At 51.2% G+C, this 19,946-nt stretch overlaps 1 protein-coding gene across 1 annotated transcript in view; it reads left to right on the top strand.

The window, feature by feature from the left end:
- Positions 1 to 19,686, top strand: part of LOC143793043 (progonadoliberin-2) — a 61,803-nt gene extending 42,117 nt beyond the window's left edge. The window contains exons 3-4 of the mRNA XM_077279624.1: positions 1,296 to 1,379; positions 19,220 to 19,686. Of these exons, the coding sequence (XP_077135739.1) occupies positions 1,296 to 1,379; positions 19,220 to 19,255 (120 nt within the window). The 3' untranslated portion in view covers positions 19,256 to 19,686. The remainder of the gene's footprint in view (positions 1 to 1,295; positions 1,380 to 19,219) is intronic.
- The last annotated feature ends 260 nt before the right edge of the window (positions 19,687 to 19,946 follow it).

The raw sequence follows: 19,946 nt of genomic DNA on the forward strand, positions 1-19,946 counted from the left end.
AGCTGCTGGCTGAGCTCAGCTCAGTTAGGCTACGTTCACATTTGCGTTGTGCGCCGCAGCGCACAACGCAAACAAAAACGCGGCAAAACGCACGCTAAAACGCTGCGTTTTGCGCCGCATGCGTCGTTTTTGGCCGAAAGTTGGACGCAAAAAAAATGCAACTTGATGCGTTTCTTGCGTCCAACGCTTGCGGCCATGCGGCGCAAAACGCAGCACAACGCATGTCCATGCGCCCCCATGTTAAATATAGGGGCGCATGACGCATGCGGCGCCGCTGCGGCGCCCGACGCTGCGGCGCTGACCGCAAATGTGAACGTAGCCTAAGTTGGTCCCTGAGAGGGGTGGGATCCTGTCAGAGAACGAAGAAGAAGGACACGGAGCTGTGCATGCCCTCAGAGCTGCAGCTCCTGGGAAGAGACAATAGAAGGCAGAACTGTATTGCAGCGAGAGTGAAGGAAGTTGTAGCAAAGGAGTGGATACCAGAAGGGAACCAGCCCTACACAGGCTGCTTCCTTCTGAGGCGCAGAATCCCGGTAGCCAAAACACCGAGAGATTAACGACCTTTATGCCTTGCTCCAGAGACCGACAGGACAGCTAATTTCACGTTACCTGTCCGCCCTACACCCAGGAGGCACAGTGGCATCCCTTAGAGGCTGGGGCATGATAGAGTCACTATAAACCGCCTCAAGCCACCAGTCATACGGGTTTGTCCTATCCTATACGGGGGGACAGAGAGAAAGACATTACATCTGTGAGGACCTTATGTGAAGCCTTAGGCAGTAAGGAACTACAACACTGCAGCGCAAGGGAAGGCTATTGATTTCCACCTGGACAAAGGGGACTCTGGACTTGCCTCCAAACTGGCCGGACTCTGCCTGCCCTGTGATCTGGTGCTCTGGACTGTGGATGCTGAAGCCTTCAGTAAAGGTAAAGAGACTGCAACCTTGTGTCCTCGTTCTTCTCTGCGCCTCACACCATCCACTCACCGGGAAGCCCTGGGGACATACTTCACCTATGGGAAGGTATACCATCTAGCTGCTATAACATCACCCCAGCGGACCCCTTAAAGCAGCGTTGGTCACCCTGACCGAATACCACAGGTGGCGTCACAAACACAAACTTTATCCCTTTAAAGACCTTTCCCTTTTACACTGACGTCCCAGGGCCACGGATCGAGTCAGCCACCATGACATCCCCCTGTGAACCGCAGGACTCGGTACCGACTACTCCATGGCCCCATGGGGCGCTCCATAAGCAAGTTTTGCTTTTTGTCACAATCTCCATTTTGTCCTCAGATCTCAGAAGAAATTAAGTTATGTGAAGGAGAGGAGTGCGCTTATCTCAGGAACTCCAGGAAAAACCTGCTAAAGAACATATTGGTGAGAATCTACTGTATGGAATACAAGAGACGCTGTCAAATTATTTTAACTCCTTCCCGCTTGCAGCTTTTTTTTCATGTTTGGCCTTTAATTTTTTTCCTCCCCTTTTTCTAAGAGCCACAACTTTTTAATTTTGCCATCAACATATACAGCTGTGTGCAGGACTGAATGACTTCATTCATTTTACCATATAGGATAAGTTCACATCAGGCATTTTTTCATTTTTTTTCAACAAAACCTGATCTCTTGGCAGGAAAGAAGCTGCAGAAAAAAAGCATGTTTTTTCGCTGCTTTTTTGCTGCAGTTTTGGCATACTAGATTTGTCTCTTGTACATGCTGATAATGTTTAGTGTTAAAAAAATAACGATCTACTCCTATAAATCAGGTTTTGGCAGAAACATAACATGATACCTACGTTTTTTCAGTGTTTTTTCACCGCCCATTCAAGTCAATGGGTGAGAAACGCTGAAAAAACTCTGAAAAAAGTGACATGCTCCATTGTGCTAAAAACCAGGCAAAGCACAAAATACTGATGACACAAAAACCAATGTGTGCGCATGAGATTTCTGAAATTTCATTGGCTTTACTGGTACTGTAAGAAGCAGCTGAAAATTTGCATTAAAAAAGCGCATAAAAAAGTAGCAAAAATGACTAGTGTGAACTGAAAAGTGAAAACAAAAATTTCCAAGTGTGAAAAAGAAATCTCCATTCTGCCACTGTTTTTCTGATTTTTTTTTCTCCATTCATTGTGTGGTAAAAGTGACCTGGCGATATGATTCGGTGCGATTACCGCAATACCAAACTTGAATTATTTTTTTTTTTTAAGTGGTGAAATTTTTTTTCTAAACTTTGTAAAAAAAAATAATTTTCACAATTTTCTGAGACTCGTTACATTTTCATTTTTCCATCAGTGGACCTGTGGAAGCAATTGTATCTTGCGTGGCAAGCTGTCATTTTTATTGATACCATTTTGGGTTACATATGATGTTTTTATTGTATTTTTCATTGCTTTTTTTTGGAATTGCGGAAACTGAAAAACCGCCATTCTGGAGTTTTAATTTTTTTCTCTTTACGGTATTTACAGTTCAGTCTGATTAATTTTATGTTTTCATAGATCTTACTTTACCACATGTGCAATTTTTTTCTTTTTTTAAAGGGAATGCTCCAAATGTTATTATTAAAAAAATAGGGTGTTAAAAATATATATATATAAATATATACAGTATATATATATATATATATATATATATATATATATATATATATATATACACACACCCATATGTATATATATATATACATATACACACACACACATGTATATATTTGTAAGGAAACAGCTGGCAAGATCCTGGATGGGAGGTATGTATGCTGAGAAGATTTTTTTAATGGGCCCGGATTTTAGGAACGACTGGAAGAGCTGGGCGGGACTGGTCATTCCATTCGTCCAACCCAGGAGGGGCAGCTGATGTAAAAGGGCGGCTGAGCTGCTCCATAACGGTCTGGGAGTGAAGGTGGAAAGACCTATAGTTTGCTGTTCAGTTTTGTTTGGAAGCTGACTAGGTATGAGCCTAATTATAACACAAGTGAGCCCTCATTGATGGACACTGCATATATAGTGTAGTACAGCGGCTTTCTCATCCGTGTAGCAATATATATACAGTACGCACATACACACACATAAATACACTGTAGGGATTCACGCTCTCAGGTAGGCATTAGGCAGTGTTGTTCACAAGGGCACTGGATTCGTTTGTCAAAACAATGTGACTTATATCCACAGCACCAGAACAAAAACATAAATATAAATCCTGGCTTTGTCCAGGCACTAAATAAACAACACAAACCCTGGCTACTCATAGATGGCTGAGCTAGTCCCAATATACAGCTATCGTCCATAGCAACCACTGACACTTGCAGTTAGGAGCACAGGGCTTGTAGTCTTTTCTCACAGAGAGATTCTGGCTTGTCCCTATCTTGAGCTCCATCACACATCTACTCTGGTCAGCTTCCCCCAGTTGACTGATTTAGATGAACCCAGAGCCTACCTGGCATTGCTACATACCCTCCCCCTCTGCCCACAGCGGGGGGGCTCTGCACCATCTGACAACACACAGAGCCTACAGGCATTTAAATTGACCCAAACGTGAGGCTCATGCTTGATGACATGAGGATGACCTAGTAACTCTAAGAACCTGTCCCTATTTTGGGTACCAATTTTCGGTCATGACAATTTTTAGAAGGTGGCAAAGTTCTTGCCTCTTTAACACCTGAAATGTTGGCTTCTGACTAGGCCAACCAGCAAGGGGTTTCAACCGGTTTCATACCCTTCCAAGGTTTTAGTAGGTGGCATTTCTTTTCACTGGTCGATATGCTTTATAGTTGACCTCTACCACTTTTTCCACCACCCTATAGGGTCCCTGACACTGGGTAAGGAACTTGCTTTCCCCCTTTGGGCACTAACACAATTAACCGATCCCCAGGCATTAATTGTCTCACTTGAGTCAACTTATTATACCCCCTGGATTTTTCCTCTTGAGCAGGCTCTCTCTTACCTGTCCCTTCACTTTGCTCCCATGACACAAAAAATCACTATGCCTGGCCCCTTGCAGAAACCGACTATTGGCTCCCGCCTCCTGTTGAACACCATTTACATTTTCCAAAGAGCCTTTTACTGTTAAGTCCCTCAGCTCTGAAGTCCCAAAGTTGTCCTGGGACTCCTCCTGGTCAGGGATATTGGCTTCAGGGAATGCTCCTTCATCCTCCTTTCTAACCAGTACAGTGAATGGAAATTCACCGTATACATCATGCGACCTTCTTACCATAGCCGACTCCTGGCGACATACCAGACTACTGGGTGCTACAACTTTAGCCAAGAAGTCCCAGAAGAATGGAAAGTCTTGTCCGATAACAGCATGCAACAAGTCTTTGACTACTCCCACTTGGTGGGACACAGAATCCCACTCTGTGTGTACTTCGTGGTCCACTACCACTCTTTCCACCATCTGTGCTGGAGAGCAGGTGTAACAGGTCGAACATCTGTGTCTGATGAGATTTGTCCTTTTGGTAGCTCCAGAGTTGCACCCGTGGGCCTGGACTGCCAGGGTGATGCTCAAACGTGCCATAATCTTCGGCTTGTTGTACTTCTTGGCTTCCTGCACGGCAAGGTCATAGAATGCTTTCTGTGGTTCCCATGTCAGGTATGGAGGAAGGACCTCTTCCTATTACTACAGAAGCAGTTTCTCTCTGTCTGCCACCCTCTCAAAGACAATCCTGAAAGTCTCAACGCCATTCTCCAGAGTCCTTTTCTGTAAGGCCTCCCGTACCGTTCGCTTCACCTGACTGTCCTGTGCCCGGACATTTTCTGGTAGGAGAGCTATCTGCTGCTGCTGCTGAACTTGCTAGATCAGTAGTGTGTCGGTTTCATGTTGGGTCTGCTGCTGCTGTATCTGCTGCTGCACTTGGACCAGTTGCTTAACAAGCTCCTCCATGTTTCAGACTGTATCTTCAGCGCAGTAGGTGCCTTTACCCGGGACATTCAATCTTTACACTGCAATCGCCTGTACGCTCTGGGACCTCACAAACTCATTTCATCCACCAATTGTAGTAATCCACGCTCTCAGGTGGGCAGTAGGCAGCGTTCACACAGGCACTGGATTCTTGCATCAAAACAACGTGACGTTTATTTCCACAGGTTGCACAGTACCAAACAAAACCATGACATAAATCCCTATCCTTATCCAGGACCTAACTAAACGACACAGACCATGGCTACTGATACACGGCTGAGCTAGCCCCAATCTGGTCAAACAAAACAGCTATCTTCCATAGTAACAAGTGATACCTGCTTCTCCGCACACGGACTGTGCAGACTCTTCTCAGAGAGGGATCCCGGCTTGTCTCAGTCTTCAGCTCCAACACAAATCCACTCTGCTCAACTCCCAAAGCTGACTAAGAACACCTAGCCTGGTTTTATACAGAGCCAGCCAGGTGCATGTTCTCCCCATGTTTGCTTGGGTTTCTTCCAAGTTTTCCGGTTTCCTCCCACACTACAACAACTGATAGGGAATAAAGTATAGAGTGTGAGCCCCAATGGTGACAGTGATGATGTTTGTAAAATGCTGTGGAAAGTAATTGCGAGTAAAATAAAAATATACATGCATTTATATCTATTTATATAATTGCCTTGTAATGTTTTCATTTCCTGTTCTGTCCAGATGTCACCGTATACCAGAATTCCAAGCAGAGGAAGTTCACCGACCGCCATATTGGGGCACGCAAGTGATGGGTGTCTCAATATGGAAACTGCTGCTGGTACCAACCTATTGTGCGGTACCACCAGAGGAACACCATCACACCACACACACACACTATATGCCGTACGCACCACACAAACACACACTCTCACTTACACTGACACACATTCACACTCACTCTCACACATTCACACTCACAAACTTACACACTCGCACTGACATTCACACTCACACACTCACATTCACACACACTCACTCACACACTCACGCAACCTCTTGCATGGTACCACCAGCGGAATACCGTCGCGAACACGACGCCACCAGTATCAGCCGAAAGATTCACTGACCGCCGCCGTCTTTGTAAGGAGGAGCGCATGCGCAGTTTTAATGTGACTGCCACTATCTGTCTGCACAAAGATGGTGGTGGTCTGATTTACTGTGCCTGCGCGAATTACGCACAGGTGCAGTGAATGATTCGGCTGATCCCGGCGGCAGATGCTCGACGTGTCTACAGGCAAAGGAAGCCGCTCACATTAAAGGGGTTTTCCCACGAACGAAAGTTAATTTTAAAAATTGACTGTGTCTGACCGTGTACGGAGCATACCACATCTCCTGGGCAGGGGAGGAAGCAAAAGACCATACTGACATTACATTAGGGGATCAAAGAGGATTTCTTTTGTCAGGTAAAATATTTCACTGACTCTTTTTAAACAATATTTTACCTCACAAAATGCTGCCCCCCTGCTGTAATGTCAGTATTGTCTTTTCCTTCCTCCCCTGCCCAGGAGCTGTGGTATGTTCGGTACACGGTCAGACACAGACAATTTTTAAAATGAACTTTTGTTCGTGGGAAAACCCCTTTAAAAAGCAAATATCAACGCCAACATGGCTCCTCCTAAAAAGTACGCCAATGACAATGAAAGGAAAGCAGCAAAGGCTCAACTTCGAAGACAACAAAGGGCAAATGAGACTCTTGAAGAGCAACAGCATCGCTGGGAAAAAAGCAATGCATATAAGCGTAGGTGTCAAGCACATGAGTCCCCTGAGGCAAAAGTCATTAGATTATCACAGGATGCCACTAGGCAACAACATCATCGCCGCATGCCTGCCTCCATCGTGATATTAGCGCCCTCCCAATGCGATAGCATCGGACCTCCATCTAGTGCACATATACGTGGCTTATTTACATTTTTTCCTCTATATTCTTAGTCCCCATAGGCCTGGGGAATTGTACCTGTGTTTTTTTTTTTTTGATTACTTGTAATACTGTAGGTGGTTCAATATTACGGTATTGCAGTGTTCAAGCAGAGTGACTTTCTCCTATGAAGATGTCGGCTGTGTAACCCGGCACCTGAGCCCCCTCCATACACAGGGACTGGAAATTGGATGTGCTATGTCAGGAAGGGGTTAATTCAGCATTAGTCGGACCTGAGCTGAGCTGGATTATTAAATATTCTGGATTATCAGATGTCATAGAAAATTCATTACTAACTCCTTCTTGACATGTGATGTTTGGCGAGCAGGATGTGGATGATTGGTGCGGGCTCATGAGCTGTGTGCGCTCCATGCAGGGTGCATGTGATTGGTGCGGGCTCAGGAGCTGCATGCGCTCCATACAGGGTGCGGGTGATTGGTGCGGGCTCAGGAGCTGCATGCACTCCATACAGGGTGCGAGTGATTGGAGCAGGCTCAGGAGCTGCGTGCGCGCCATACAAGGTGTGGGTGATTGGTGTGGGCTCAGGAGCTGCGTGCGCTCCATACAAGGTGCGGGCTCAGGATGCGTGCGCTCCATACAGGGTGTGGGTGATTGGTGTGGGCTCGAGAGCTGCGTGCGCTCCATACAAGGTGCGTGTGATTGGTGCGGGCTCAGGAGCTGCGTGCGCTCCATACAGGGTGTGGGTCATTGGTGCGTGCTCAGGAGCTGCAAGCGCTCCATACAGGGTGCGGGTGATTGGTGCGGCCTCAGGAGCTGCGTGCGCTCCATACAGGGTGTGGGTCATTGGTGCGTGCTCAGGAGCTGCAAGCGCTCCATACAGGGTGCGGGTGATTGGTGCGGGCTCAGGAGCTGCTTGCGCTCCATACAGGTTGCGGGTGATTGGTACGGGCTCAGGAGCTGCGTGTGATCCATACAGGGTGCTGGTCATTGGTGTGGGCTCAGGAGCTGCATGTGATCCATACAGGGTGCTGGTGATTGGTGCGGGCTCAGGAGATGCGTGTGATCCATACAGGGTGCTGGTGATTGGTGCAGGCTCAGGAGCTGCGTGCGCTCCATACAGGGTGCGGGTGATTGGTGCAGGCTCAGGAGCTGCTTGCGCTCCATACAGGGTGCGGGTGATTGGAGCGGGCTCAGGAGCTGCGTGTGATCCATACAGGGTGCTGGTGATTGGTGCGGGCTCAAAAGCTGCGTGCGATCCATACAGGGTGCGGGTGATTGGTGCGGGCTTAAGAGCTGTGTGCGCTCCATACAGGGTGCGGGTGATTGGTGCGGGCTCAGGAGCTGCATGCGATCCATACAGGGTGCGGGTGATTGGAGCGGGCTCAGGAGCAGCGTGTGATCCATACAGGGTGCTGGTGATTGGTGCGGGCTCAGGAGCTGCGTGCGCTCCATACGGGGTCCGGGTGATTGGTACGGGCTCAGGAGCTGCGTGCGCTCCATACAGGGTTCGGGTGATTGGTGCGGGATCAGGAGCTGCGTGTGCTCCATACAGGGTACGTGTGATTGGTACGGGCTCAGGAACTGCATGCGCTCCATACAGGGTGCGGGCTCAGGAGCTGCGTGCGCTCCATATAGGGTGCGGGTGATTGGTGCGGGCTCAGGAGCTGCGTGCGCGCCATACAGGGTGCTGGTGATTGGTGCGGGCTCAGGAGCTGCGTGCGCTCCATACAGGGTGCGGGTGATTGGTGCGGGCTCAGGAGCTGCGTGCGATCCATACAGGGTGCGGGTGATTGGTGCGGGCTCAGGAGCTGCGTGCGCTCCATACAGGGTGCGGGTGATTGGTGCGGGCTCAGGAGCTGCGTGCGCTCCATACAAGGTGCGGGTGATTGGTGCGGGCTTAGGAGCTGCGTGCACTCCATACAGGGTGCGGGTGATTGGTGCGGGCTCAGGAGATGTGCTGTTATGATCCTAGTGGCAAGGATCGCAGGTCGGACTAGCTAAGTAACTGAACAGACTACTAGCTCTGGGGAAGTGGTAACTAGATTGACCACAACCTGATCCTATCCGCAAACAACTATAGGCAGCCGTGGAACGTTACCTAAAAAATCCTAGACGTCTCTTCACGGCCTGAGAAACTGACTATTCCTGGAGGGAAAGAAAGTCCTTTCTTGCCTCAGTGGAATGACCCCAAAGATATGGAATAGCCCCCCACAAATATTAACGGTGAGTTAAGGGGAAAGCACAAACGCAGAGATGAAATCAGATTTAGCAAATGAGGCCCGCTAATACTAGATAGCAGAAAATAGGAAGGGAACTGTGCGGTCAAATAAAAACCCTATTCAAAATATCCACGCAGAGATTGCTCGAGCCCCCGCACCAACTAACGGTGCGGGGGAAGCAACTCCGTACCCCAGAGCTTACCAGCAAAAAGAAATCACATATTAGCAAGCTGGACTAGACTCATCATACACAGAAATCATATTGCAGGCAGATGAGCAAAAAATATTCAAACAGAACTTAGCTTATCCTGAAGAGGCAGAAAACGAGATAATCAGGAGTAATCAGAATAGCACTGAATACATTGACAGCCGGCAACAAGTGGAAGTGAAGCAGAGCTAAATAGGAGCCTCCCTGGTGAATAACGAGGCAGCTGATCCAGCCAGACCCGCAGGATAATAAACCAAACCACCAGGGGGAGCCAAAAAAACAAAGTCACACAATACCATCTGTGACCACAAGAGGGAGCCCGAAAACGGAGTTCACAACAGTACCCCCCCCTTGAGGAGGGGTCACCAAACCCTCATCAAAACCCCCAGGGCGATCAGGGTGAGCCACATGGAAGGCACGAACCAAATCGGCCGCATGAACATCAGAGGCGACAACCCAGGAATTATCCTCCTGACCATAGCCTTTCCACTTAACCAAATACTGAAGCCTCCGTCTAGAAATACGAGAATCCAAGATCTTCTCCACCACGTATTCCAATTCTCCCTCAACCAGCACAGGGGCAGGAGGCTCAACCGAAGGAACCACAGGCACCACATACCTCCGCAACAACGACCGATGGAACACATTATGAATAGCAAACGATGCCGGGAGGTCCAAACGAAATGACACAGGGTTAAGAACTTCCAAAATCTTATAAGGACCGATAAACCGAGGCTTAAACTTAGGAGAGGAGACCTTCATAGGAACAAAGCGAGAAGACAACCACACTAAATCCCCAACGCGAAGTCGGGGACCCACACAGCGATGGCGGTTGGCAAAGCGCTGAGCCTTCTCTTGTGACAGCTTCAAATTGTCCACCACATGATTCCAAATCTGATGCAACCTATCCACCACAACATCCACTCCAGGACAGTCAGAAGGCTCCACCTGACCCGAGGAAAAACGAGGATGAAACCCTGAATTACAAAAAAAAGGCGAAACCAAAGTAGCAGAACTAGCCCGATTATTAAGGGCAAACTCGGCCAATGGCAAAAAAGTCACCCAGTCGTCCTGATCAGCAGAAACTAAACATCTTAAATAGGTTTCCAAAGTCTGATTAGTGCGCTCGGTTTGGCCATTCGTCTGATAATGGAAGGCCGACGAAAAAGACAAATTAATGCCCATCTTAGCACAAAAGGTCCGCCAAAATCTAGACACAAACTGGGATCCTCTGTCGGAAACAATATTTTCAGGGATCCCATGCAAACGAACCACATTTTGAAAAAACAGAGGAACCAACTCGGAGGAGGAAGGCAACTTAGGCAAGGGCACCAAATGGACCATTTTAGAAAAACGATCACACACCACCCAAATGACCGACATTCTCTGAGAGACAGGGAGATCTGAAATAAAATCCATGGAAATGTGCGTCCAAGGCCTCTCCGGGACAGGCAAAGGCAACAACAAGCCACTGGCACGAGAACAGCAAGGCTTAGCCCGAGCACAAATTCCACAAGACTGCACAAAGGAACGCACATCCCGCGACAAGGAAGGCCACCAGAAGGACCTAGCCACCAAATCTCTGGTACCAAAAATCCCAGGATGGCCTGCCAACACCGAAGAATGAACCTCGGAAATAACTCTGCTGGTCCATCTATCCGGGACAAACAGTCTCTCCGGTGGACAACGGTCAGGTCTATCCGCCTGAAACTCCTGCAGCACTCGTCGCAAATCTGGGGAGATGGCAGACAAAATCACCCCTTCTCTGAGGATACCAGCTGGCTCTGAATCACCAGGAGAGTCAGGCACAAAACTCCTAGAAAGAGCATCAGCCTTCACATTCTTCGAACCAGGCAGGTATGAGACCACGAAATCAAAACGAGAGAAAAACAACGACCAACGAGCCTGTCTAGGATTCAGCCGCTTGGCCGACTCGAGATAAATCAAATTCTTGTGATCAGTCAAGACCACCACACGATGCTTAGCTCCCTCGAGCCAATGTCGCCACTCCTCAAATGCCCACTTCATAGCCAACAACTCCCGATTACCAACATCATAATTCCGCTCGGCAGGCGAAGACTTTCTTGAAAAGAAAGCACATGGCTTCATCACAGAGCCATCAGAGCTTCTCTGCGACAAAACAGCCCCGCTCCAATCTCAGAAGCATCAACCTCGACCTGGAAAGGAAGGGAGACGTCTGGCTGACATAAGACCGGAGCCGAAGAAAACCGGCGCTTCAGCTCCCGAAAGGCCTCCACAGCCGCAGGAGACCAATTAGTAACATCAGAACCCTTCTTGGTCAAATCCGTCAATGGCTTAACAACACCAGAAAAATTAGCGATGAAGCGACGGTAAAAATTAGCAAAACCCAAGAACTTCTGAAGACTCTTAACAGATGTAGGCTGAGTCCAGTCATGAATAGCCTGAACCTTGACTGGGTCCATCTCAATAGCAGAAGGAGAAAAAATGAAACCCAAAAAAGAGACCTTCTGGACTCCAAAAAGACATTTTGAGCCCTTCACAAATAAAGCATTGGCACGCAGGACCTGAAACACCATCCTGACCTGCTTAACATGGGACTCCCAATCATCCGAAAAAAACAGAATATCATCCAGATACACAATCATAAATGTATCCAGATATTCGCGGAAAATGTCGTGCATAAAGGACTGGAAGACAGAAGGAGCGTTAGAAAGTCCAAAAGGCATCACCAAGTACTCAAAATGGCCTTCGGGCGTATTAAATGCAGTTTTCCATTCATCACCCTGCTTAATACGCACAAGGTTATACGCACCACGAAGATATATCTTGGTGAACCAACTAGACCCCCTAATGCGAGCAAACAGATCAGATAACAATGGCAAAGGATACTGAAATTTGATCGTGATTTTGTTTAGAAGGCGATAATCAATACAAGGTCTCAAGGAACCATCCTTCTTAGCCACAAAAAAAGAACCCCGCACCAAGAGGGGAGGAGGAGGGGCGAATAAGTCATTTCTACAAAGACTCCTTTATATAACTCCGCATAGCAGCATGCTCGGGCACTGACAAATTGAAAAGTCGTCCCTTAGGAAACTTACTACCAGGAATCAAATTTATAGCACAATCACAATCCCTATGAGGAGGTAGAGACCTGAGTTTGGGCTCATCAAATACATCCTGGTAATCTGACAAAAACGCAGGGACCTCAGAAGGAGTGGATGAAGCAATTGACACCACAGGAGCGTCGCCATGAATTCCCTGACAACCCCAACTTGACACAGACATTGCTTTCCAATCCAGGACTGGATTATGAGTCTGCAACCATGGCAGGCCCAACACGACAACATCATGCAAATTATGCAATACAAGAAAGCGAATCACCTCCTGATGAACAGGAGTCATGCACATGGTCACTTGTGTCCAGTACTGAGGTTTATTCATAGCCAATGGTGTAGCATCAATTCCCCTTAGTGGAATAGGGAATTTTAAAGGCTCCAAAACAAAACCACAGCGCCTGGCAAATGACCAATCCATCAGACTCAGGGCGGCACCTGAATCTACAAAAGCATTAACCGGGTAAGATGACAGGGAACAAATCAGGGTAACAGACAAAATGAACTTAGGCTGTAAAATACCAATGGTGACAGATTTATCAATCTTTTTTGTGCGCTTAGAGCATGCTGAGATAACATGAGCTGAGTCACCACAGTAAAAGCACAACCCATTTTGCCGTCTATAATTTTGCCGTTCACTTCTGGTCAGAATTCTATCACATTGCATAGACTCAGGTGTCTGTTCAGAAGACACCGCCAAATGGTGCGCAGGTTTGCGCTCCCGCAAACGCCGATCAATCTGAATGGCCAGAGTCATTGACTCATTCAGACCTGCAGGCGTAGGGAACCCCACCATGACATTCTTAATGGCTTCAGAAAGACCTTTTCTGAAATTTGCAGCCAGGGCACACTCATTCCATTGAGTAAGCACAGACCATTTCCGAAATTTCTGGCAGTACACCTCTGCATCATCTTGCCCCTGAGAGAGGGCCAACAAAGCTTTTTCAGCCTGGTTCTCAAGATTAGGTTCCTCATAGAGCAATCCAAGGGCCAGAAAAAACGCATACACACTGAGCAATGCAGGATCCCCTGGCGCCAATGCGAAGGCCCAATCTTGAGGGTCGCCACGCAAGAAAGAAATAATAATCTTAACTTGCTGAACAGAATCCCCAGAGGAACGAGGTTTCAAAGAAAGAAACAACTTGCAATTGTTCTTAAAATTCAGGAACCTAGATCTATCTCCAGAAAACAACTCCGGAATAGGTATTCTAGGCTCTGACATAGGACTGTGAACAACAAAATCCTGAATACTTTGTACCCTTGAAGCAAGATGATCTACACTGGAGGCTAAACTCTGGATATCCATATCAGCAGCTGAACTCAGAGCCACACCAAGATTAAGAGGAGGAGAGAAGCCAGACACACAGCAGCTAGACACACGGCAGCAAAAAAAAAAAAAAATATCTCCAAGCTTCTTTTCTCCTGCTTCTGCCATGCAATTAACACTTTATAGGCCGGCTGTACTGTTATGACCCTAGTGGCAAGGATCGCAGGTCGGACTAGCTACGTAACTGAACAGACTACTAGCTCTGGGGAAGTGGTAACTAGATTGACCGCAACCTGATCCTATCCGTAAACAACTATAGGCAGCCGTGGAACGTTACCTAAAAAATCCTAGACGTCTCTTCACGGCCTGAGAAACTGACTATTCCTGGAGGGAAAGAAAGTCCTCTCTTGCCTCAGTGGAATGACCCCAAAGATATAGAATAGCACCCCACAAATATTAACGGTGAGTTAAGGGGAAAGCACAAACGCAGAGATGAAATCAGATTTAGCAAATGAGGCCCGCTAATACTAGATAGCAGAAAATAGGAAGGGAACTGTGCGGTCAAATAAAAACCCTATTCAAAATATCCACACAGAGATTGCTCGAGCCCCCGCACCAACTAACGGTGCGGGGGAAGCAACTCCGTACCCCAGAGCTTACCAGCAAAAAGAAATCACATATTAGCAAGCTGGACTAGACTCATCATACCCAGAAATCATATTGCAGGCAGATGAGCAAAAAATATTCAAACAGAACTTAGCTTATCCTGAAGAGGCAGAAAACGAGATAATCAGGAGTAATCAGAATAGCACTGAATACATTGACAGCCGGCAACAAGTGGAAGTGAAGCAGAGCTAAATAGGAGCCTCCCTGGTGAATAACGAGGCAGCTGATCCAGCAGACCCGCAGGATAATAAACCAAACCACCAGGGGGAGCCAAAAAACCAAAGTCACACAATACCATCTGTGACCACAAGAGGGAGCCCGAAAACGGAGTTCACAACAATGTGCGCTCCATACAGGGTGCGGGTGATTGGTGCGGGTTCAGGAGCTGCGTGCGATCCATACAGGTTGCGGGTGATTGGTGCGGGCTCAGAAGCTGCGTGCGCTCCATACAGGGTGCGGGTGATTGGTGCGGGCTCAGGAGCTGCGTGCGCTCCATACAGGGTGCGGGTGATTGGTGCGGGCTCAGGAGCTGTGTGCGATCCATTCAGGGTGCGGGTGATTGGTGCGGGATCAGGAGCTGCGTGTGCTCCATACAGGGTACGTGTGATTGGTACGGGCTCAGGAACTGCGTGCACTCCATACAGGGTGCGGGCTCAGGAGCTGCGTGCGATCCATACAGGATGTGGGTGATTGGTGCGGGCTCAGGAACTGCGTGCGCTCCATACAGGGTGCGGGCTCAGGAGCTGCGTGCGATCCATACAGGATGTGGGTGATTGGTGCGGGCTCAGGAGCTGTGTGCGCTCCATACAGGGTGCTGGCGATTGGTGCGGGCTCACGAGCTGCGTGCGCTCCATACAGGGTGCGGGTGATTGGTGCGGGCTCTGGAGCTGCGTGCGATCCATACAGGGTGCGGGTGATTGGTGCGGGCTCAGGAGCTGTGTGCAATCCATACAGGGTGCGGGTGATTGGTGCGGGCTCAGGAGCTGCGTGCGCTCCATACAGGGTGCGGGTGATTGGTGCTGGCTCAGGAGATGTGCGCTCCATACAGGGTGCGGGTGATTGGTGCGGGCTCAGGAGCTGTGTGCGCTCCATACAGGGTGCGGGTGATTGGTGCGGGGTCAGGAGCTGCGTGCGCTCCATACAGGGTGCGTGTGATTGGTGCGGGCTCAGGAGCTGCGTGCGCTCCATACAGGGTGCGGGTGATTGGTGCGGGCTCAGGAGCTGCGTGCGATCCATACAGGGTGCGGGTGATTGGTGCGGGGTCAGGAGCTGCGTGCGCTCCATACAGGGTGCGTGTGATTGGTGCGGGCTCAGGAGCTGCATGCGATCCATACAGGGTGCGTGTGATTGGTGCGGGCTCAGGAGCTGCGTGCGATCCATACAGGGTGCGTGTGATTGGTGCTGGCTCAGGAGCTGTGTTCGATCCATACAGGGTGCGTGTGATTGGTGCGGGCTCAGGAGCTGCGTGCGCTCCATACAGGGTGCGGGTGATTGGTGCTGGCTCAGGAGATGTGCGCTCCATACAGGGTGCGTGTGATTGGTGCGGGCTCAGGAGCTGCGTGCGCTCCATACAGGGTGCGGGTGATTGGTGCGAGCTCAGGAGATGTGCGCTCCATACAGGGTGCGGGTGATTGGTGCGGGCTCAGGAGCTGCGTGCGATCCATACAGGGTGCGTGTGATTGGTGCGGGCTCAGGAGCTGCGTGCGATCCATACAGGGTGCGTGTGATTGGTGCTGGCTCAGGAGCTGTGTTCGATCCATACAGGGTGCGGGTGATTGGTGCGGGCTCAGGAGATGTGCGCTCCATACAGGGTGCGTGTGATTGGTGCGGGCTCAGGAGCTGCGTGCGCTCCATACAGGGTGCGGGTGATTGGTGCGAGCTCAGGAGATGTGCGCTCCATACAGGGTGCGGGTGATTGGTGCGGGCTCAGGAGCTGCGTGCGCTCCATACAGGGTGCGGGTGATTGGTGCGGGCTCAGGAGCTGCGTGCGATCCATACAGGGTGCGGGTGATTGGTGCGGGCTCAGGAGATGTGCGCTCCATACAGGGTGCGGGTGATTGGTGCGGGCTCAGGAGCTGTGTGCGCTCCATACAGGGTGCGGGTGATTGGTGCGGGCTCAGGAGCTGCGTGCGATCCATACAGGGTGCGTGTGATTGCTGCGGGCTCAGGAGCTGCGTGCAATCCATACAGGGTGCAGGTGATTGGTGCGGGCTCAGAAGCTGCGTGCGATCCATACAGGGTGCGTGTGATTGGTGCGGGCTCAGGAGCTGCGTGCGCTCCATACAGGGTGCGGGTGATTGGTGCGGGCTCAGGAGATGTGCGCTCCATACAGGGTGCGGGTGATTGGTGCGGGGTCAGGAGCTGCGTGCGCTCCATACAGGGTGCGGGTAATTGGTGCGGGCTCAGGAGCTGCGTGCGATCCATACAGGGTGCGTGTGATTGGTGCGGGCTCAGGAGCTGCGTGCGATCCATACAGGGTGCGTGTGATTGGTGCTGGCTCAGGAGCTGTGTTCGATCCATACAGGGTGCGGGTGATTGGTGCGGGCTCAGGAGATGTGCGCTCCATACAGGGTGCGTGTGATTGGTGCGGGCTCAGGAGCTGCGTGCACTCCATACAGGGTGCGGGTGATTGGTGCGAGCTCAGGAGATGTGCGCTCCATACAGGGTGCGGGTGATTGGTGCGGGCTCAGGAGCTGCGTGCGCTCCATACAGGGTGCGGGTGATTGGTGCGGGCTCAGGAGCTGCGTGCGATCCATACAGGGTGCGGGTGATTGGTGCGGGCTCAGGAGATGTGCGCTCCATACAGGGTGCGGGTGATTGGTGCGGGCTCAGGAGATGTGCGCTCCATACAGGGTGCGGGTGATTGGTGCTGGCTCAGGAGCTGTGTGCGATCCATACAGGGTGCGTGTGATTGGTGCGGGCTCAGGAGCTGCGTGCGCTCCATACAGGGTGCGGGTGATTGGTGCTGGCTCAGGAGCTGTGTGCGATCCATACAGGGTGCGTGTGATTGGTGCGGGCTCAGGAGCTGCGTGCGCTCCATACAGGGTGTGGGTGATTGGTGCGGGCTCAGGAGCTGCGTGCGATCCATACAGGGTGCGTGTGATTGGTGCTGGCTCAGGAGCTGTGTTCGATCCATACAGGGTGCGGGTGATTGGTGCGGGCTCAGGAGATGTGCGCTCCATACAGGGTGCGTGTGATTGGTGCGGGCTCAGGAGCTGCGTGCACTCCATACAGGGTGCGGGTGATTGGTGCGAGCTCAGGAGATGTGCGCTCCATACAGGGTGCGGGTGATTGGTGCGGGCTCAGGAGCTGCGTGCGCTCCATACAGGGTGCGGGTGATTGGTGCGGGCTCAGGAGCTGCGTGCGATCCATACAGGGTGCGGGTGATTGGTGCGGGCTCAGGAGCTGCGTGCGCTCCATACAGGGTGCGGGTGATTGGTGCGGGCTCAGGAGATGTGCGCTCCATACAGGGTGCGGGTGAGTGGTGCGGGGTCAGGAGCTGCGTGCGCTCCATACAGGGTGCGGGTAATTGGTGCGGGCTCAGGAGCTGCGTGCGATCCATACAGGGTGCGTGTGATTGGTGCGGGCTCAGGAGCTGCGTGCGATCCATACAGGGTGCGTGTGATTGGTGCTGGCTCAGGAGCTGTGTTCGATCCATACAGGGTGCGGGTGATTGGTGCGGGCTCAGGAGATGTGCGCTCCATACAGGGTGCGTGTGATTGGTGCGGGCTCAGGAGCTGCGTGCACTCCATACAGGGTGCGGGTGATTGGTGCGAGCTCAGGAGATGTGCGCTCCATACAGGGTGCGGGTGATTGGTGCGGGCTCAGGAGCTGCGTGCGCTCCATACAGGGTGCGGGTGATTGGTGCGGGCTCAGGAGCTGCGTGCGATCCATACAGGGTGCGGGTGATTGGTGCGGGCTCAGGAGATGTGCGCTCCATACAGGGTGCGGGTGATTGGTGCGGGCTCAGGAGATGTGCGCTCCATACAGGGTGCGGGTGATTGGTGCTGGCTCAGGAGCTGTGTGCGATCCATACAGGGTGCGTGTGATTGGTGCGGGCTCAGGAGCTGCGTGCGCTCCATACAGGGTGCGGGTGATTGGTGCTGGCTCAGGAGCTGTGTGCGATCCATACAGGGTGCGTGTGATTGGTGCGGGCTCAGGAGCTGCGTGCGCTCCATACAGGGTGTGGGTGATTGGTGCGGGCTCAGGAGCTGCGTGCGATCCATACAGGGTGCGTGTGATTGGTGCTGGCTCAGGAGCTGTGTTCGATCCATACAGGGTGCGGGTGATTGGTGCGGGCTCAGGAGATGTGCGCTCCATACAGGGTGCGTGTGATTGGTGCGGGCTCAGGAGCTGCGTGCACTCCATACAGGGTGCGGGTGATTGGTGCGAGCTCAGGAGATGTGCGCTCCATACAGGGTGCGGGTGATTGGTGCGGGCTCAGGAGCTGCGTGCGCTCCATACAGGGTGCGGGTGATTGGTGCGGGCTCAGGAGCTGCGTGCGATCCATACAGGGTGCGGGTGATTGGTGCGGGCTCAGGAGATGTGCGCTCCATACAGGGTGCGGGTGATTGGTGCGGGCTCAGGAGATGTGCGCTCCATACAGGGTGCGGGTGATTGGTGCTGGCTCAGGAGCTGTGTGCGATCCATACAGGGTGCGTGTGATTGGTGCGGGCTCAGGAGCTGCGTGCGCTCCATACAGGGTGCGGGTGATTGGTGCTGGCTCAGGAGCTGTGTGCGATCCATACAGGGTGCGTGTGATTGGTGCAGGCTCAGGAGCTGCGTGCGCTCCATACAGGGTGCGGGTGATTGGTGCGGGCTCAGGAGATGTGCGCTCCATACAGGGTGCGGGTGATTGGTGCGGGCTCAGGAGCTGCGTGTGATCCATACAGGGTGCACACACAATATTACAAAAAATCTAACTTCTCGCCCCTCAGTATTCTGTTCTGACTCTCCATCTTGCTTTCTTGCAGGCGGATGTGCTGGCGAGACAGCTGCAGAAGAAGTGACACGTTATCATGAAATTACTCTCCCCGTTTCGCCCCGGACTCCCGCCGTCCCTCTCCACCATCCCCTCACCCGGGCACGGATCGCCACGTTTGATTTCTGTCTGGGATTTACAGGACATTCCTCATCCGCCGTCCTCCAGGATCCAGCGTTCGTCACACATGAAGACGCAGACCTCCGGGGTTTCCTCACTCGTCGCCTTCTCCATTTTCCTGAGATTTTCATAAATAATTTCCGTGTATTTTCACTGTAGATGGCGCTGAGGGGGTTAATAATGGGACAGGAAATAAAATCCACATCTGGTAATAAAGGTGTCTGGGCCTGAATGTGTGCGCCTGCTGCCGGCCACCAGGGGGAGCCCACCTGCTACATTACGGGGTCCCCAGGAGGACCGCACATTACCAAAAACATATTATAATAATAATCCGATTATGGTCACCTACGGTCTCTGCGCCCCCAGTGATAAAGTTAATGCCCCCTCCATCTGTTCTGCTGTGCGGTGCTGCCACCTGCCGGACGCATGAGGTGTGTCACAGCTGAGCACTGGGCGGTGCAGGGACCGCCCCTGCAGGTCATGGTACAAGCAGCGCCACCTAGTGGTAGTCGTGGGCACCGTTTACACAATATATGATAGCTCCACCCACACATTGGTAAATAGCTCCGCCCACATACATTCCATTGCCAGGTTACCAC

This window comes from Ranitomeya variabilis, chromosome 1, assembly GCF_051348905.1.
Source record: "Ranitomeya variabilis isolate aRanVar5 chromosome 1, aRanVar5.hap1, whole genome shotgun sequence".
NCBI lineage: Eukaryota > Metazoa > Chordata > Amphibia > Anura > Dendrobatidae > Ranitomeya > Ranitomeya variabilis.